Source organism: Melozone crissalis, unplaced genomic scaffold, assembly GCF_028551555.1.
Source record: "Melozone crissalis strain CALT ecotype California unplaced genomic scaffold, PUWL_Pcris_2 ptg000106l_1, whole genome shotgun sequence".
NCBI classification, from domain to species: domain Eukaryota; kingdom Metazoa; phylum Chordata; class Aves; order Passeriformes; family Passerellidae; genus Melozone; species Melozone crissalis.
Genome location: NW_026535883.1, coordinates 2,720,974 through 2,742,500, shown reverse-complemented (window position 1 = coordinate 2,742,500; position 21,527 = coordinate 2,720,974). Strand labels below are relative to the sequence as shown.

Genomic DNA, 21,527 nt, shown 5'->3' with positions numbered 1-21,527 from the left:
AGAATTCTGGCGTGTTACCACCTCCCCAGGCATCCTGGGTGGAGGAATGGGTACCCGGGACACAGAATCACAGAACCAAAGAGTAATTTAGGTTGAAAAGGACCTTCAAGGCATCTTCTTTCACCTTGTTCTGGCAAACCACCTGGAGTTCCCTGGCCACTCTTGTCCTTCTATTTCCCGGGTGTTGCTTAAGAGCCCCCACCCGCTCTCAGCCCGTCTCCCCAGAGCCTGGCTGTGTCCCCTGCACGTCTCCCAGAGCCTGGCCGTGTCCCCTGCAGGTGTCCCATCCCTCCCGTGTCCCCTCCATCTCTCCCAGCCCTCCCGGCAGCTCCGGGCGCTGGAGCGGGGCTCGGTGCGGATTTGGCTCCATCTCTGCGGCTGGACCCCGTCCCAGCGCCCAGCTTTGAGCCCACCGAGGGAAGGGCAGATCACCTCCTTGTCTTCCCTTTGTTGGGCCCTTCCTTTCCTTTTCTCGGCTCTTCTGAACCTTACAAGAGCCTCGGGACTCCCGTAATAGCCCATCATTGTGTTCAGATCTTAACGCGCTGTCATTAGCGCTGTTGTCTTCTTCTTTTCTCTTCTTTTCTTTTCTGTTCTAAAGGCCAATTTAAATCGCATTAAAAAATCCTAAATAGCTGGCTTAATTAATGGCTTTCGCGGCTCCAGCTGAGATAATCTCCAGCCGACTAAAGCCAAATCATTCGGCGACTTCCAGCTCGCCGGGAGTTTGGGGCTGGGGAAGGTGATGGAGGGGGTTTGTGCTCGGGGTTTGTGCTCGGGGTTTGTCAGGCTCTGCCCGGACTCCGAGCACTCGGCTGGGCCGGGAGGGAGCGGAGTCAGCAGCATCCTCTGCTCCTGGCCGCGGCCAGACCTTGGGCAGAAGTTTGGCGAGGAGATCAGGCTGAGTTTTGAGAGTTTTTTTTGTTTGTTTGTTTGCTTGATTATTTGTTTTATTTTGGTTTGATCTTTCGGCGAGGTTTTGTTTGTCTGTTTTGAAGTTTGGTTGTTTTTTTGGGGATTTTTTTTTTTTTTTTGGTCGTTTGTTTGCTTTCCCTGCTGATCTACAAAAAGTGTATTTTCTGGCGGTGGGCAGCAGGGTCATGGGAAGTCCCTGGGTTGCGTTCTCCCTTTGGGACTGTGTGCTGCTCCCCACTCCTGCTGGGGTAGAGGTTGTGTATTCTGTCTTTTCTATCACGTTTTGCTCCATTTCGAGCTGCGGGGTGTCACGATCTGCACAGTCCCAGCTTTGCCTGCCTCAGCGGAGATGTTGGAGCCAGGCACGGACGGGATGCGCACCACACTGAGCTGCCCCTGGAATCCCAGGAACTCAGGCACACACACCGGGAGTGAAGTGTGCAAGAGCACAGGGCAAGCGGGCACACAACAACATAAAACGCGTACAGGACACGCACACAGAGCCAGCCAGCGGCTCCTGGGACAGATTCACCTTTCAAGTGTCTCTGCCCCACTCATGGGGCACCTTGGGCAGAGCCCCAAGCCTTTACCACACCTTCACACACTCAACCCACACCAAGCACAGACTGCCCAAGCCTTTGTCCCGCAGGATCCAGCGCAGGGACACGGGCACTCTCCAGCTGCACTCAGGGGTTTTCCCAAGCCAGTGGCACAGAGACGACCTGGAGAGGCATTGGGAAGATGCATTTCCCTTTTGTTTGGGAAAGAGGAATGTAGCAAATATGTATTTAATTTGGGTATGGTTTGGATTTTACCTTTCAGCCCAGGAGTCACAGAAGTTCTTTTTCAGTGCTGGTACACCTTGATAATGCAGGGCTGGTCCTGGTGGCAGGAGATATTTTTACATGTTCATACAATCCTTAAAGGTGGTTTCCTGTAACAAACCCACCTATTCGTATTACTCTGTTTTCCACCTTGCTTCTCCCAAGCTCTTTTTTAAACCTTGCTTACACTTAAAACTCTTACAGTTCTTAATATCCTTAAAAACCAAAGGATTTTTGTGTAGGTGGTGTAGGTAAGAGGCTGGTCTTACAAACTGCTGATGATACCCTCAATCTTACTGAATCTTTTGGTTTATATTTAAAAATTCCTCATGTGCTGTTCGTACAGGCATGTCTTTGTTTTCTTGGCATGAGTGTTGTAGTGAGGGACATCTCGGAATTGTTTGTCTTTGTGGCATGCGTTGGTTTTATGTGGGTACCAACATGACCTGAAGTTTGTTAAATGAAACAAAAAGAATAACTGGGGAAAAAACCCAAAAAAAACAAAAAATTGCAGTACTTTCTATTTTTCCTGGCAAATGTAGATTGGTTTTAGAGTTTTGAATATTTAGCTGCTGATGCTAATGACTGGGTCATGTGAGGATAATTTGGAGAACGTTTTAAATTGCTTATAGACCTTTTGGAACTGAAAATGGGATTAAACAGTACTGACAAAATCTGTACTGATAACTGCTTGCTTACATTTGCTACATGATAAGGGAATAAAGCTAAGGAGAGACAAATTCTAATGTCTTTATTTCCTAACGTACTCTAAACTTGCCAGAATTTCAGCACAGGTCAGAAAATACACTATAAACTGGAGGATCCCACAAACAGCACCTGTAAATATAAAAAATAGACTAATAAAAAGCATAGCATGCTATTAATATTTTATATAAGATCAATCTGTTGACATTCAGGTGTGCTTATACTTAATAATGTACACAAGTACACAAACATCTATATCCTGAAAAACAAAATAAACAGCACTTCTGCAGTTGTGTCACCAGTGTATTATGATGTTTCCTTACATAGGTGCATGACATTTACAGGTGAATGTCTTGGAGAGAGGGACTATGTTGTATTGAATGAATATGAAACACTCATCATATTGTGGCCGTTAAAATTAAGAAATGAAAGATGGCCTTGCAGAGTGAAGGATGCATAAAATTATAGACATATATTTTAGAAAAAAATTGTATTTAAAGTGTAAAAACAATCTAGTGACATTGATGGACATTTGTCTCGTCATTCCTGAAAAAAAACCCAAAACATTGCCTATGAAAAGTATAAAAATATTCCAGAATGTTGATTTTATTAATGAAAGGATGCACAAATATTTTACTCTGATGGTGTAAGGGAGCCTTGCACTTCAGCAGGTGCCTTAGTAACTAAATCAGAATAAACCACCACACTCCAGCCATCCCATTGTTCTCTTCATCTGTACAAAGGGAACCTGCAACCAAAACAGAGCCAGCTCCCTCTCCACGTGTGTTATTGGGATTTTCATTGTGCTGACAAGATGGGTGGGTTCGAGCAGGGCTCTGTTCTCCCTGCTGTCATCTGCACAACCCATCATCACTTGTGCTGCCATCTTGTACCCACGTGTGCTATTTGATGTGGAGACAGGGATGAGAGAGGGAAAATACTCTCCCCATGTTTGCTCTGAATACCTTTTCCAGTACCACACAGCCTAACTTTTGCTTGTTCTAGGCTTGGGAAACAAAGGAAAAGCACAGTTCTCATGAAGGAGGATGCTGTGTGGAGCATGAACCAGTCAGTCAGAAGGAAAAGGATTGGGGCCCCAAAGTAAACTAATAAAAACTAACTTAGTCTTTTGTCATTCCCCTCTCTCAGGACACTTGAAAATAATCATAGATTAGAATCATAGAATATTTTGTGTTGGAAGAGACCTTTAAATGTCATCTTGTCCAACCCTTTGCAATGAGCAGTGATATCTTTAACTACATCAGGTTATATATATTCTTTTGTGGTGATTTGGGGGTTCAGTACACAGCAGTTTTGGGCCCTTGGTCTCTCATCTAGATGAGATCAGCTGCACAAAGCATCTCCCTTTCCCACCCATTATCATCTTGTGTTTATTGCAAAAATAAATTGTATTTATTGTAATCAACATGAAGATGACAGATTAGAGATGAAAACTGTCATGAATAAAGAGGTAATGGAATAGAGTTGGATGAGAGAGAAGCCTTAAAGAAGGGATTGAGTGCCTGAAATCTTCCCTCCTTTCTTTTTTTCCCCCTAATCTATCAGTTGCAATATAAATTATAATTCTCCCTTTGCCTAAATCTTGTCCTGCCTCTGTTTCCAGACCTCTGGCTGTAAGAGCACAACCATCACCATTTACAGTCATTTCCAAAGTAGTACCTTATGGCAACAGATGAAATCAGATTAGACCACATAATCACTTCCCTATGGGAAGTTGTCCTAAAAAGAATCTTAACACTCGCAGGCCCATTTCATGTGGAACTCAGAGCACAAAATTGCTGAGGCAAGCAGCTGGATGATCCCACCAGTTATCTCACTGTCTGCCTGCTCTCCTTTTCCATTTTCTGGCTTTTCCATAGGATGAATGCCATGGATAATGAGCCAGGGTGCAAGGGCCACAGCTTCCCCTTCTTCAGGCACACTTTGGGTGGCAAAAAGAAATTTGTGGGCAGATTTCTTTGTTGTTCCTGCATGTGGGGCTCTTAATTTGATGAGCTGAGGGGGTCTAATGTGTCCTGGCATCAGAAGTCAGTCTGCAAAGATTTCCAAATTCAGCAAAAACTGCTGAGACTAATAGGGATCTCCAGGCTATATCACTAGACTCACAAAAGGCATTATTTCCACTCTGGTTTTGAGGCATTATTTCTGCTTCTTCTGCTCGTATCTTAGCATTCCACCTCTCAAGTACTCTGTTATGACAAGATTGGGTCAACAATTAAGCGAGGATTGACTTTTCCAACAGCACCTACAGTGGCATTGTGTTGACAGGAAAAAAAGCTGCTTGTTGCCACTGCTGTTTAGTTCACCTTAAAACATTTCTTGTGGTCTTCATGTTAAGCTGCTTTGCAAAATCACTTTAATACGCGATCAGAAGGAGAGAAGGAATACTCTGAAGCTTGTGTTTGACAAGAAACCTAATCCTTAATCTTCCTGTGTGGCTGCCCTTCTCCTTTCTCCTCTATTTCCAGCAGTCCTCTATGCCTTTTTCTGTTTACCACAGAAAGGTGGTAAATATCCTGGTAAATCAGAATGAAGCCCTGGTGCAAAGGCCAGGTCTTCATCCGTCTCCTCTCCAAGGTGGTGTTTTTGGTAGGAAATTCATGCCTTCAAAAATGCACACAGCTTGTGACAAAGATATATCTTCATCTAGAAAGCACCACACTGCTCTCTGTTGCTGTGTCAATGAATAATTAATTGAGTGAAATAATTACATGCAATAGATTTTACCTTCTTGTAATTTACTACTTGTTCCCTATGTTTCTGGAAAGCAAATGATCTAGACTTGCTGAGTTCTTTTACTTTTAACCCATACCTGGCTCACCTGGAATTTCCTTGGTTTAGATCATGTTGCTTGGGCATGATATTTTAAAATATTTCAGACTGTAAGCAACTTTCTACTTAATAGTAATAAGAAGTGTTCCAGTAAATTCTTGTTAGTGTAGGAGCAGCTGCAGGGTAACAGGTTTTTGGATTAAAGGAACAATTATTTATCTGGCATAAAGGGTGCACATACTGGCTTAACCTGGCAAGGAGATGAACTTTAATATGACACTGATTTCAGTACAGTCTCACTCGTTATAAAATCTAGAGACTCATTGAAGTAAATAAATATGTAGACAGTGCTACTGTTTTCTTGACACGTATATATATATACACGTGTGTATGTGCATTGTGTGGCAGATGCCAAACAAACAGATCTACTCCGTGTTAACGCTCTTCACAAATGTACCTGACAGACCAGAAGTTGGAAAACGTTGCTTCAAAATATTTACAGGTTTCTGGAAAAAAAAAAAAAGGAAAAGAAAATCTACCAAAGAAAACCCAAACATACCAAAACAACACAGACCCAAAATTATTTCAGGCGTGTGGTGCCAGATTTCTGTGTTTGAGCACACGAGATCATTAATTGTAGCTTTGAACTGTGTAAAAATGTGCATCAGTGCCCTTGATGAGCCTATATTTTGGTGATGCATGAATTGTCTCCATATCCTGTCTAAGAAGTGGACACTAATATCTGCCCTGGAACATAATTAGAAGTCATAAAATACCCTGCTGCACTGAGTCAGGATCTCACCCATCTGGGATTGATACCAAGAGATGTTCTTTTCTGGTGTTGCTGTCAGCACAAATGTTTAAATATACCTTCAAGAGCTGAAATATTTGGAAAGAAATTCTGTTTGCCTTATGTAAGCAAGCAATAGTCTGCATTTAATGAAGGTTCATCCTTCAGTCTGTCTCTGTGAGAAGTGGAACAGAGTCACCTTAATTTTAAGAGGGCTGCATGTGTAAGTTGATAAAGGTGTAGGATCTTACCTAAAGGGACCTTTTAATTGTCATTCTATTCTATTCTATTCTATTCTATTCTATTCTATTCTATTCTATTCTATTCTATCCTATCCTATCCTATCCTATCCTATTCTCATTATAGAATTTTGGTTAGAAGCTAAAATTTTTAAGTGCAACAAAGTGAGCTTTTGTAGTTAAAAAAGATTAAAATGTTCATAGGAAAAAAGAAACTATCAGGGTATTTTGAAAGATACAGTATGCCTCCTTTAAGCATGAGTGATGAGCATAGATCCATTCTACTCTAAGAAGGTCTTTACATCATCATCCTCATATAAACAATCTGAACTCCTTCGAGTAGCGCATTGAATTTTATGATATTTTGTATCACTGTCATATGCAGCTCATTCTTCTTTTTCTCATCTTTCCCTCAGGGAATAATAGTGCATGCAGTGGTAAGGTTTATTTCTTCCACAGAATTTTTTTTGTTGTAGTCAGGTTGGAGAAGGCAGGTCAAAGAAATGTGTTTTGTGCTTGGTGATAAAATATGTGTTAGTCCTTAAGATTTTTTTTTTCCCTGGGAGTTTGTTCTACTCTCTTGGATGAGTTGAAGAGAAAGTTTTCTCTCTTTCTCTCTCTCATACTAACTTTAAGTTAAAAGCTCAGTTTTGCCTGAGGAGTTATTGATCACAGTCTTGACTGAAAGATTTGGTGATCATTCAGCAGTTTTAGACCCAGGCCAAATAATTGCCACTCTCAAGAAATAAACAATTGCAGAGTTAACCTGAGATAAACTGATGTAGCTCAATAGATTTCAATCGTTAATATCAGCTGAGGATTTGACCTAACTTTGGAAGGAATTTATGAGTTCAAAGGTGTGGAAAGCTGTTCTTGCTGCAAATCACTGCACATCCACGGTGTTCTTGCATCTTTGTAATCCTAGATGCTGCTATGAGAGTTAAATTTAACATTTCTCATTAGAACCAAAGTCCTAATATTTTCACAAACTGTGGTTTTTTAAAATTGTGAGTGAGGGTTCAATCTTATTTTTAAAATTATACTAGATTGGAGAGACCTTAGTGATAATAGGTAATTTTTTCAGAGCATGAAATCAAATGATATCAAATAACCATAACAAGGTGTTTTGACTGTAAAGCTTATGAGATCTAATAATTCACTGTTCCCACACTGAAATTCCAACACATTCATTTTTCTCAGAACAATAATATTACAGAAAGCCAAACCACACACACCCTAAGAAAAACCAAACGCAAACAAAACCAACCACAAGAGACTCACGGAATTGTTCTTCATAGTTGAGTTTGGCAAAACACAGAAGAGGAACTTTCCCTCACTTTAATATTTCCTTTTTTTGAAGGTGGCACCTGTGTTGTGAACCCCACTGACCTGTTCTGCTCCGTTCCTGGTCGCTTGTCCCTGCTCAGCTCCACTTCCAAGTACAAAGTGACCATCGCCGAGGTGAAGAGGCGCCTTTCACCACCAGAATGCCTCAACGCCTCCCTCCTCGGAGGTATTTTGAGAAGGTAAGTTGAAGGTGAGGATAACAACTCCTAGACAACGCAGTAATTGCTGTAATTTTATTTATTTTCAACAGATAGGTTTTGTTCTTTTCCCCTACTTGGATAGTGGTTGCACTTGAGGTGATCAGAAGGGGATGGATCAGGAGGGAACACTGGGGAATTTTCAGTAAATTAGCAGGTTTACATTTTTCATCAAACTGATTTTTTTTACCTCTTCTGTTCAGTTACTCATCAGATGTGGATAGATATTGCTTTGACTAGTTTTGAGCAAAAAAAAAAAAGGAAATTCAATGTGTGGAAAATTTCACCAGACCTACAAATCTAAATTTGTGCTGAGAAACAATCTCAAAGAAAATAGTTTTGCAATAGTTACAGCCCTCCCTCAACAAAAAAATAAAAAACTGAGATGTAGAGATGCCTTTTCTTTCCTTTATTTGCATGGGTTTTTGAGCACAAAAAAGATAGAATAACCTGCTTTTACTTTTCTCATTGTGAGATATTGGGGGAGAAGTGAAGACTTAGGTAAAGTTTTGCCTCTGACCCTTCACTGACCAGAGCAGACACCTGCAGAGAGCAGGAGCAGAAAGAAGGAAAGGGGCAGACTGTGCCTCACACTGCAAGAGGAAAACCAGGAGGTAACTGTAATTCAGCCAGGCGTATCTAAGTCACGGTGTCCCTGAGGCGTCAGCTCAGATGGCATCAGCTGCCTGAGCACCCTTTGATCAAAACTAGCTGGAAAGTCATGGGCTATTTCACTGCTGGCACTGAGGGCCACACTGATCCTCCTGCTTGTACTGAAAGTCATTTTAACCAGCCTTAGACATGCAGGCGCTCCAGAGCTGTCTTGACGCATCTTGGAGAATAATGACTGTAGACTATAAATTGTTTTCAAGGCATGAGTCCCATTCAACTGCCACTATGGGCATTGGAATCCTAAATCTACATTCACCAAAATTTTCCCCTCTGTTTTTTTCATCCTGGAGAAACCTTCACCTAATTCTCATTTAAATACTCGTGCTGCAGATTTCATCAATACAGTGCAAGGTATTATGAATTCAAGGGCATCGACTTGAATGTGGGGGCTCACTTCTCTGTTATTAAAATGCTTGAATGATCCCCACAGGTTTTTGTCCCAGACTAAATATCTCCTCTCCCAAATTAACCCTTGGCATGGTTCAGGACTTTGCAAAAGCCAGGGACTCCTCCCTGTCTGCACTTTGGATGCGCTGATTCTGTTTTATGAATCAGAGAGAGCAATGGAAGAGATTTGGTCAGTTTGTCACTGAGGGTTTCACAGCTGGGGAACAGGCTCAAGGTAGGAATCTCAAATACATACTCTGTATTTGACCAGGAAAGATGTAGGAAAACAAAATCTCATTGATTGTTTGCCTGAGACATTGAAGGCTTGTTTCTGCATCCTGTCAGCAGTCACTGGTTACCTCTCTTCCCAAATAGCTTGCTTTGGGAATAAAGTGTTCTTCTGAATAAAGAAAAAATTCTTTTCAGAAGATATTTCCTGACAAACAATGTGGCCAAAGTTGTGGTATTTTTAATTTATAAAAGCATACATCCAAACAATGATGTTCTGTGTTTGGTTTCCTCCTCTGCCTGAAGGAACTTGAATATGAACCTCAAAATATTTAGTTAATTATTTTTGCTACTCAGAAATTACTTTTTCTAAGCTATGGGCCCCTCAGTCTCATTTGGGGTTAATTATGTATTTCTTGTACAAAAAAACAAAGGTGTAGACTCCTATCTAATTAAAGGACAGGTCATTCATTTGGGATGGGAGATATCAGGGTTCCAGTCACTGTTTTATTCATTGTTGAAGCATTTTAACATTAGTTATTTGCTGTCAGCTGACTGCTGCATCTGTTTGAAAGACACAGGTTAAAATTCCCTCAGGCTGAGGAAGAATTTGAACCTACATCTGCTGCATTAGTGGATTTGTCTGAAATTACTCAAACTCTACAGAAAAGTAACTGGGACACCCCAGGACCCATTTTGTGAGAACAGTGGGGTGTAGGTTAGGTGTTTGACAATGGGGCACAGATACCAATGATGGCTGAGATTTTAGCTTCAGCATTTCCTCTTGTCTTGGCCTTCTTACTTGTGAGTTTTGGGCTTTGCAGGCAACTTTTCCAAATACCCAGGTCTCTACATAAATTATGGAGGGATAGTTAGAGCTGGTTTCCACATAGACATCTACCTCTAAGTAGCTATCTGGTTTCCTTTAATAGCCAAAGATGAGTAAAGTTCACTCATTGTGGACATCTGTTTAATTCTAGAAGGTCATGTTTGTGTCTAATTTGTCTTAGAAGCCTGGCTTGGCTAAATCAGGTGTAAGTGTTTGCACTGTCAATATTTACATTTAGTCATTGAAACCCCAGGTGCCATGCCCAAATCAGGACACTGGGCTCCACTAGGTGGAAACTGCCTGAAGATCTGATGCCCCCATGACAGGCATTAAAATCTCTAACTCTGCCAAAGAGCCAATGTTAAAGAATCACCTAGATTAAAGAATCACCTAGAGCAAGCAGGAATTTAAGAATACAGCTCTGAAATATTTTCCATGCATGTCACTACTGCAGGCATTACCCCATGTATTTGTCAATGAAGTGTGCACAATTTCTAGGCTTATATTAACATGGGGGAAAGGTGCAGAATAATGACAAATATCTCTCTTTCCTGCTGTTCTGTCATGACAGAGCAAAATCCAAGAACGGAGGACGCTGCTTGAGAGAAAAATTAGACAGACTTGGACTAAATTTGCCTGCAGGAAGAAGAAAAGCAGCCAATGTCACACTCCTGACTTCCCTGGTAGAAGGTAGGGTCTCTAATATTGCAATATAATATAACCATAATTAAAATGTTTCACGGCATGCAACCCTTATCAGCCATAGGGTTAAATTCCATAATCTGTATTTTGTATAAAGAGACGTGACTTGCCTAAAGCCACAGAAAGAGTGAGTTGCAGAATGGAAGTTTATTCTGAGATATCTTGGCTCCCAGCAAGTGTCTTGGTTCTGCAGTTTCCTCAGCATTGATTTGTGCTTACAAATCGATGTTCTGAGTGTTCTTGTGAGAGAGATGAATGTCTTATACTAACTCTGTAAGTAGGTTTGTTTATCCTCCTTTTCTTTTTTTTTTAACTTATGAATTTCCTGGAGCTGGTCCAAAAATGTGATGATTTTTTTTTGTCTCCCATAAGAAAGCATAATATTTAGACAAGCCTTTTCCCCACACACATAAATGAATGAAATCTGTTTTCAGATAATATCTAGACAGGCTCAGGAGATACTTTCTTGGCCTTTATTTGTTGTTTAAATATCATTCACCAAATACTGCCAGGTTCTTCAAACCTTCAGCTGGGAGATGCAGGTTCAAACCCCTCAGGCAAAGGGAAGAAACTCTACCTGCATCTCCTCTGTTCTGGGTGAATCCACTAAGTACCCAGTTTGTTGTTTGGCTGTGAGTTGCAGCTCTGGGAATTTCAGATCCCTCCTCCTTGATGCTGAGAGAACTCAGCTCATCCTAAAGGTCAATACCTTCTACAGTCATAGCCTGAAAGGGCCAACAGATCTAGGCAAGTAGGCTGAGGTCTCAGCACGTATTACCACAGAATTACAGAATTACAGAAGGATTGAGGCTGGAAGACTCCTCTGGTGATCTCCCAGGCCAATCCTCCTGCTCAAAGCAGGGTCAATTAGAAGAGCTTGCTCAGGACCATGTGAGTTTTTTATTTTCCCAAAGGATGGAGACTCTTCAAGGCAGAAATACCATTGAATCCTCAACACTGATGATTTTCAACATCGATGACAAGGGATTGAGATTTTCAGGGGTCACTGAGACAGGGAAGTTCAGTGGGGCTGCTCTGAAGCACAGGTGTGTCCATATCACACCTGCTTGCAACTGGAAGCTCTCATGGAGTTACAGTCTTAGAAAAGGTACCAAGTTAGAGGAGCAAGGGCTGTTCCCACCTTCAGGCATCTCGGGTCAGGGCAGAATAAACACAGCTAGGTTTTATTAAACAGAACAATGGCTTTAAGTTAAAATCAGGAAGAAGTTGTTGCTGTGAGGGTGGTGAGGTCCTGGCACAGGGTGCCCAGAGAAGCTGTGGCTGCCTCTGGATCCCTGGAAGTGTCCAAGGCCAGGCTGGACAGGACTTGGAGCAGCCTGGGATGGTGGAAGGTGTCCCTGCCCATGGCAGGGTGTGGAGCTGGGTTATCTTTAAGGTTTTTTCCAACCCAGACCATTCCATTGTTCTGGGATTCTATGTGACTGGGAGGTACCTGTCTGACAGCTGCTGGCCTGGGGCTGATGGCTGAGAACATTTCCTCTAAGTCAGGGTTAGATTCCTGCTTCCCAGGAATGGAGCTGTGCCACCTCCCTGCCTTTATTCAAAGCCTGTAGCAAACCTGATATCAAACCTGTGGTGGTGCTTCTGTTCTTGGACTTGCCTTGTTTTGCCTTACCTTGCTGTGAGTCGTAAAGGCAAATACTGATGTGCCTGATCTCACTTTGGCAGAGACCTTTTTGCCTGGATATGCTAATTGTGAATTTTATCTCATGGAATTTTTGACAATGACACCACCATATTAACATTCCAACAGAAAATTAAATGAAGCTCATTTCCTGTCTGTGTAACCAGTTCTGGGTCAAACTTGGTGGTGCTCATTGAATTCTTGGTGGTATAAGCTGTTCTCACTTTGGACTTGCAGAAATTCCTTCCAGGTGGAACTAACTTTCAGCACAATTTCTTCAAGGAATACCATCCTTCAATGGTTCCTGCTGCTGGAGGAGGCAGAAATGGAAGGGCACAGGCTTATTCTGTGGATTAGGGAATCCAGAGAGAAAACAACATGAGCTTTTTCTGTGTGAAAGCAATACAGAAATTGAAATAATAATAATCATTCCTTAGTTTTATTAAATCCCAAAATATCAAGTACACTCTGTGTACCTCTCATAAGAACCCAAGATTGTGTCACTCTTGACTTCTTTAGATGGTTCTAAATTTATTATTATTAAAGGTCCTCACAGTCTTCAATATATTGAGGTTTTAATATCTCTTTAAGGTAAAAGCATGATCAACCTCTTGAATATCTATGTGATACAAGATATGGCAAAATTAGTTGCATTATTGTGTTTATTGACCAAAACCCAGTCAAAAATCTGTCATGACTCATACTTCTCTTCCTCTAAAACATACTGAATTCATTGAGTTTTGGGGAATCTGTTAAACTCAAGGAGGAACTGAAATTTATTTCTAGGCTTTGGCTGCCACATGAAGGTCCAGATTTTATGAAAATTATTCTGTGGCCTCCTGTTTTCTGCAAAGTTTTTTTCTCTTTGGAGTTGTGCTCTGCTGCAAGATGCTTACTGGTGGCTGGATCAGGTTGTATCTTTAGAGCCTTTGTTAGGGACCAAAATAAGAATTGTTTGACAGATCAGTTCTGTTCTCTTTGTCATGCACATAAATCAGCACAAGGAGTGAAAAGGCAGAGAGGGAGGGTGAAATCAGTGTTGCAGGGCTCTCCTGAGCAATTTGGGGATACATCACCGTGCAACCTGCAGGCGAGGGATGCCCTCTAGTGCCTGGACTAGATGGAGGGAAAGGTCATTTTTCTTACGAGCTCCAAAAGGAAAATTCCTACATATTTGCTGTAAAATAAAGTCTTCTCGGACAAATACTAATATTTCCAAGGCTAAGCTTTACTGTGGGCTCAAAAGAGTCAAAAGCTTCTCCAGTGGGAGCAATGAAGGATGTGAAAAGAGGGGATGTGTCCCCTTCTGTTTGAATGGGTCACTTAACAAGGCATAAGTGTGATTGCAGATGCAGGTTAAAGCAGTGCATGAATGATTTTTAAGCCATCAGATTACAAAAAAAAAAAAAAAAAAAAAAAAGAAAAACTAATAAAAAATTCTAGAGTTTGTTTTTCTGTCAAACCTGATTAAGGCACTATATTTCCCAGACAGAGAATTAATGACATTCATCATTTGGGGACCAAAACTCTTGAGCAAAATAGGTCAGTGGCTTCTTTTTTCATCGTGCTCTCAACTATCACACTTCTCCCCCACCAGCCTTTGTTTAAACATCCTTCCACTTGTTCCTCCTCCCTTCTCACCCTACAAATAGAATAAACTTTCCTTCCACCTCCCGCCTGTCCCTCCTCCCGCTGAGTGACATTTCTGCCGGGTAGAGCATCCGGAGGAGGCTCAGCCGAGGCGAGTGGGAGGCTCAGATGCCGAGTGTCCCTCTCCTGGGGACACAGCTCCTGCCTTCACTCCTCACTGGAGCAGCTCTCACTCCCGCTGGCCCCGGGGGACCCTCATTCTGCTCCTTGCACCTGCCCACAGAAACCTTTCAAGGTGCTGCTCTCCCCACCGAGGCTCTCCAGAGCTGTCCCTGCCCATTCTGCTCCAGCACTTGTCCCTTTTCCATCGTGCAAGGCTCGCTGGTCAATTGCCAAACTCCGGGAGATGCAGGGCTGGGTTTAAGGAGAGTCCAAGATTCCCAACATTTCTCTTTATGTCGGCAGGAGGAAAGAGCTGGGGGTGTCACACACGGGGAAATTAGGGTTTAGGTTGAATTTAGATTGAAACAAGGCAAGTAACTTTAATAGTCAGGGGGTTTAGTTGTTTCTACCTTTATCGTGATTCTTCCTTCAACTAGGCAGAAGATGGGAAATCTAAGGTAAAAGAGAAAAGGTCAATTCATCCACATTTCCACATGGGGAAATTGGATTTTAGCTTTTTAGGATTAGGATTTTGGGTTGAATTTAGATTGAAGCAAGACAAGTAACTAGAAAAGTCAGGGATTTCAGTTGTTTCTACCTTTATCGTGATTCACACTGTGAGGTAAATAACAACTAGGCAGAAGATGGGAAATCTAAGGTAAAAGAAAACGGTCAACTCATCCACATTTCCACGTGGGGAAATTGGATTTTAGATTTTTAGGCTGAATTTAGATTGAAACAAGGCAAGTAACTTTAATTGTCAGGGGGTTTGGTGGTTTCTACCTTTATTGTGATTCCTACAATGAGGTAAATAACAACTAGGCAGAAGATGGGAAATCTAAGGTAAGAGAAAAAAGGTCGGTTCATCCACAATTCCACACAGGGAAATTGAAATTTAAGTTTTTAGGATTAGGATTTTAGGTTGAATTTAGATTGAAACAAGGCAAGTAACTTTAATAATCAGATGTTTTAGTTGTTTCTACCTGATTCCTACTGTAAGGTAAATAACAACAAGGCAGAAGATGGGAAATATAAAGGAAAAGGGAAAAGGTCGGTCCATTCACATTTCCACATGGGGAAATTGGATTTTATGTTTTTAGGATTAGATTTTTAGGTTGAATTTAGATTGAAACAAGGCAAGTAATTTTAATAGTCGGAGGTTTTAGTTGTTTCTACCTTTATTTTGATTCCTACCATTAGGTAAAACTAGGCAGAAGATGGGAAATCTAAGGTAAAAGAAAAAGATTGGTACATCCACATTTCCAACATTTACACATTTTCTCCCAAAGTAAATCTTTGTCCAAATTGTGCTGTAGAAAAAGAAATAACATATTCTATGACACTGTATAAACTACTTTCCCCCACCAAGCAGACTTAATCCTAGTGTACAGTAATCAAAAGGATATCTATTCACAAAAAAAATGTATATCACAGTACTCTTCTAAGCATCAAATCATCATTTGGTCGTGATTTGAAATGACATCTTTGCTTAACAATGAGATAGGAGAAATTATGCTCTGAAGAGTGTTCTCAAGTCCAAATTTTAAAATTGTTTTTTAATTTAGAATTTGTAGTTAGAATTCAGGATGCCTGCTCCTTATACCATATGCATGCTTATATGAATAAATATGCATAGCTCTAACATGCATTTTTAGTATATGTGAGCTTTCCATTTCCAGCAAAATATATTTTCAATTTTAATTTAAATTATTTTAGTTATTACTTCATTAAAAACAATAATTACATTTGTATCTACATTTTCACCAATCTATATTCAAGAAAAGATAAGTAATTTTTTTTCTTTTTGCTCAAATGGTTTTATATCACAGTCACAATCCCAGGTCCAGACAGGTTTTATACCTTTGAATAATTTTCTCAGATTATCAGAATAGTTTAGTATAATTTTCTCAGCTCTAGCAAATAATATAAGCCATCTTTATAAATATAAATTTGAATGACAATTCACATTTTCATTCCGCTTTTTTCTAACAGTAAGTGGAAACATTCATATTTCAGTCATTTGATTTTTGATCATGTTAAATGAGTGCAAACATTTCAACACAAGAAGCTCTGCTCTCCTGAAGAAACCAACACTTTTGCAGTGGCTAAATGTTTAAATTCTTTGCTGTCTACATTCCTTGTACTGTTACTGGGACTGACTGGGACCATGACGAAGCTGTCTGGAGAATTGCAATTGCACCTGATGACAGCTTCAAAGCGTTTGTCTTTTATTTTCTTTCCGTGCTGGAATGAAGATAAACCTACAAAGTATTTTAACAGAATCTTGTTGAAAAGAAAACCCTGGTGCTCTTCTGAAATAGATTTACTCTGTAAGTCTTTCTTTAAGGAAGAATAAAAGCATATCTGAAATAGACATTTTGAAACTACTCCATAGAAATGTAAAATCTATGGCTTAAATTTTTACCTTTTCTCACCCATGAAGAAGTCAGGGAGAGATGTTTGAAAAACAAAGCAATCAGTTAGCTCTATGCCTGTTCATTCTGATTCTCTGTTATCTTACCTCTGAAACATATTTTGCTTCCACTGGAAATTATTTCACTTTTCTAGAAGCTGCAAACTAAGTGGAAACTGTTTCTCCTTTCAGCTCAGAGATGCTGATTGCTTGTTAATATCTTCATTCTTTTTAGGAATACTGAAAAATCATGTTTTTAAAAAAATCCAGAGAAAGCAGATGATTTTGACTCTAATCTTCAATTTTTGCTGTAAAGTTGGTTACAGCTGCAGAGGTTGTAGCTGGCTGGTATCAGCAAACAGATTGCCTGGGAGTGGTGCATGGATTTTGTCAGTTCCTGATTAAACTGGGGCAGATAAACACACAGTAAAGCATTTTCTTGTGGAATCAAAAGGTGTTTTTCCATGAAAAACTCCAGTGGTAGAAGGGGAGAAAATAATATCTCAAAAGAAGGAGAATGGAGTTCAAGTAGAGGTCAATACATGCAGTTTCTTATTCCTCATACTGTCCCTGGCACAGGACCACTGTTTCCATGGAACTTCTCCTCTTCCTTGGCTTAACCAAGCCTTGCTGAGCATGGGATTCATCTCCCCACCTTCACTGCAGTTGCACCTTCTCATGTCAGATCATAGTAAACAGGCAGAAATCAGCACTTCTGGGTTTCATGATTTAATTTAATGTTTAAATGAAGTTAAGTTAATAATTAACATTTTATTATGTTGCTCAGAACAGCTGTAGAATTTCCATAGCTGAAAACATTCAAGACTAGGCTTGGAAAAGCCTTGAATAACGTCATCTAAGGCGATTTCCCGAGTTCTAATCTAGACTTTCCATAATTCCTCTGATTCTCTTTTGCCTTCTACTCTAGTACAGGATGATGCATGCTTCAAGTGCTACTTTGTCTCCATTGATTTGAAAGTATTAAGTCAGACATCAATATTGACATTTAATCTGATGAATTCCACTGCAGATATTCTCAAAGTGAGGAGCTGCATGTCCTGTATCCCTCCTGGCAGCTCCGGCCTTTTGAACTTCAAAGAGCCAGAGTCCAATGCCACTTCTCCTGATGGCAATCAAACACACAACTCTGGAAAAAAAAAAAAAGAAAAGTGAAAAACCTACAACCCCTGAACTCCAAAACTATTCTGGAGCACATCTCTGTTAGTCACTCATGCAGATGTGCTTCAACATACGCTTCTGGTAGCTGACCTATTTCTTCTTTCTGCAATGAGATGAGAGCAAGTGTCATCTGGAAATGCCTATTTCCCACCAGGCAAAGCTAACTTAGGCACAGCTGTTCACAATCCAGACAGCTGCTTTTGATCAGATAAATCCCACACCGAGGTTGTCAGAGTCACAGTGTGCAGGTCAGAGTGTTCAGTAAACCCTAAATTTAAATTCTGGATTCTCTAAGCTGGGGAAGAAGGTCCTTTCCTTCCAAAGGCATTCGGCTGTTAGCACAGAGTTGGATTCTTGTGTTCAGTCTTTGCAGTGAGGTAGAGAGGTGCTCAGTGCAACTGCCTTCTTCATCATCTTCCCTTGTTGTTTTGCCTGGTCAGTTTTGTTTGCAATCTTTCTGGAAACAAGATTATTTATTTATTATCTCCCTTGGGGTCTGTTCTTCTCTGGTGTGGGGCACTTGTACTGTTGGCTTAACCTCTGAGCAAATGCACTGGAATGTGTGTTATCCCCATGGGGCTTTTCTGGAGTACAGGGCTCTTCTTCCATTAGACACAGGCACTGAGGCACCAAAGGCTGACTCAGGTCTTCAAAGTTGCTTATTCCTACTTTCTGCTCTTTTCCATACCTTGAATATCGATGGTGAACAGAGCTTGCAAAATTGGGCAGCTGCCCAATACTCACTGGTGGCAAGACAGGGCCAAGTGTCTTGGCCAGTATTTTCTCCTGAGAAAGTAAGAGAAAGTATTTTCATCCTTCCATCTGATGAGAGGAATATCCTTCCTATCTTCTGCCTGGAACCAGCTGATGGCTAAACATCAACAGCCCAGCTGGGCTGAAATGTGTAACTGACTTGAGAATCACTGTCTACAGAAGTGATTTGCTAATGTTTGGGTTTTTTTTTTTTTTTTTTTTAAGAATGTAATAAATTCTGGAACAATAATAACCCTAAGAAATTACTGACCCATTTTGTTTGACCGCAGGGGAAGCGCTACATTTGGCCAGAGATTTCGGCTACACCTGTGAAACAGAGTTCCCTGCCAAGGCAGTAGGAGAGCACATTGCCAGACAGCACATGGAACAGAAAGAGCAGACAGCGAGGAAAAAGATGATCCTAGCGACCAAGTAAGGAGGGAGAGGGGAAGCAAAAAAAGAAATCGGTCTGTCACTTCTCCGTGTGGGATCTGTGGGCTGGGGGAGGGAGGAGTGGGAGTATGGAGCTGGGATTGTGGTGGCTGCTATCACAGCAGGGCTCACTGGCTGTGGGTGAGTGAGATCCTCCTCGGAGATGCTGAAAGAGGGACCTGATTTACTGCAGTGAGGTTTCAGTGGCTGTGCTCTCATTGCCTGTGGTTAAGGGGGCACGTACATCTTCCCAGATACTTTGGTTTAGATGAGAGCAGAGGATATTATTACATGGTAAGATCTATGGGATGGAAACTGGCTTTTTCTCCTGTTTATGTGTGAGCAGATCTAAGCCTTTGCTGAAGTACTGGTTACTGTTGGGTAATTATCATTAGTCTGCTGGGGGAGAGCTGGTTTGCAGAAGGACAGATCCTCTCTGGATGCAGACTGCAAGAGCTCCCCTGAAGTCAAAGGCACTGGAACAATGTACAACAGCAGGGGAGCTTTGCTAAAGACATTAAAGACACAAAGAGGCATCAGACTTCACTCTAAACAAGCCACTCTGTCTCCCTGGAGCAGTAACATCATGTTAGGATAACATTTCTTCTAGGTTAATTAGCCTTGATGAGGGAAGAATTAGCCTTCATGAGCCATGGGAAACAGGAATAAATAGTCTGTGTGGAGTAGGGCAGACCTGCCCTAGGTGTGTGGTCTGACTGTGTGGGGTAACCTTGAACACGTTCACAGTCTTGCTGTGCTCACTGCAGTTTCACATTTGAGGCTGAAGTAGAGCTGAGACCTCAAATCCGAGCTCTCAAATCATCCCCTCCATGCTGGAAGTGTTTGGAAACCCTTCCAGGCTGTGAATTTCCCTGTACTAGGGGAAAGGGCTGAGCTGCAACAGGATTGTCCTGTGTGTCCCAATGTCCTTCTGCTTTGGCAAGATTCCTGGCCTTGGTGTCCCTCTTGTATCCAGAGCACTTTGCCCTGACAGTGACCCAGGGATGAGATGCTCTCAAACATCTCGTGCTTGTGAATCCTATGAGTATAGTCTGTGGTCATTCCCTGGTCTGATAAAAGCATCACCATGTGGATAGCAGGAATTTTCTGGTTGTGAAGGTGATGAGAGACTTCATATACCATGTTCCTAATTCCCCTGTACATTAAAAGGAATAATGTAAGTGGAATATTATCTTATTCTTACCTCTATCCACATTTAAGGGCTCCAGGGTTTTCAGAGGCATGAAAATAAACCAACTGGCCAGAAGAAATTCCTCTCTGCAAGTTGTGTCTCCCCATTCTCCCACACTCTCTGTGTGGCCCATGAACATCCTGCCTCCCAGCTGAGGATTTGTCCCATTCATGGAACACAATTCAACCAAAATGATGCAAATATTCCCCATTTTTCCCTGGCTCTAGTGAGAAATCACAAAGCCATGGGTTGTAATAATTGGTGGGTCACTTTTATGTCCTGTCCCCAAAGGTTGTGCCACTCAGGGCCATATAGAAATCTCACTACCCTTTCTCACCACCCCATATCCACTTTCTCAGCCTCTTTCACTATTGAGATGAGGCATCATGGGCATGCACTGCCTCTAACCCCGATGAACTTCGGGCTTGTAGGCTGTTATCCAGCACCTGTTAGGAACAAAATTCCTTTTCCCCTCATCCTATCAGTTAAAAGCACCAGGAAATAGCTCAGAGAGGTCTGTCAATAATAGCAAGGCCACATCCTCCTGCAGTCAGGGCTGGTAACAGGGACAGATGGGTCAATGTGTGTGTTACTACTGCCCTCTCCTGCCTGCAAGGAGAACAGGGATTCCCAGTCCTGCCCAGGTGTTCCAGAGGCACAGGTCCACAACATCACAAAATCAGCATGGCATTTCCCAGCCATGCTTCTGCATGTCTGATGCAAAGAGCTCTTGACAATCATCAGGACTTTCCACTGCTCACCAGCCATACTGAAGCTCTAGGTTGGCAATTTCAGCAATTCCACAACTTCCCTGACTCATGGGCTTTTGAGTGATGACAGAAAAAGCAGGGCATTATTATGCTGCTACCAAAACCAACACAGAAATTCCAGGGTGGTAAGATCACTCAAGCTGTGCCTGTGGAAAGAGCTGGAGTGCTGCTGCCTCTGTGTGTTGCAAGTGCCCACTGTGGGACAGAACCAGAAGCCCACAGAAGTTCTCACATGTGTGGTCCTGAGGAAAAATAAAGGGAAAGAACAATTTCCACAATCACCAGAATATAGGTGATGAGGAAAAACAAGTTAGAAAGGGTAAAATTATTTCCACAATTTTTCATATGTATTTGTATTACCATTATGGATTTAGACATCCAAATTCATTGGCTCAGTTAAGCTGCCCAAACACAGGCACTCGTTGCCATTTGACTTGAACTGGGTTATCCAGTTTGGCCACGAGCTGCAGCTCCAGGGGCTCACAGATCTCTTTTTGTTACTGTGTTGTATCTGCCAGTGGCTGTGGATGTCTTGAGTATTACAAATCTACATGTGGGTAATGAAACAGAGCCCTAAATGTCCACAATGATGAAGGCTCCAGGGTCCAGGAGGAGCTCCCAGGCCTCCTTGACATCAAGGGCATCCAGACCTCGTAGTCAAGCAATCCACCCACCCTGAGTGGAAGCAGTTCAGCTTCCATGCACAGAACTGTGGCCCATGGGCCAGTGAAAGCTAAAAAATGATATTTTAGATGCCAACAGC

General features: G+C 41.6%; 1 protein-coding gene across 3 annotated transcripts in view; it reads left to right on the top strand.

Moving 5' to 3' along the window:
* TFAP2D (transcription factor AP-2 delta) overlaps positions 1-21,527 on the top strand; it is a 49,049-nt gene that overhangs the window by 9,114 nt on the left and 18,408 nt on the right. For all 3 annotated transcript variants that reach the window (XM_054291746.1, XM_054291747.1, XM_054291745.1), the window contains 3 exons: positions 7,627-7,792; positions 10,498-10,616; positions 18,661-18,802. In XM_054291746.1, coding sequence (XP_054147721.1) covers positions 7,627-7,792; positions 10,498-10,616; positions 18,661-18,802 — 427 coding nt within the window. The remainder of the gene's footprint in view (positions 1-7,626; positions 7,793-10,497; positions 10,617-18,660; positions 18,803-21,527) is intronic.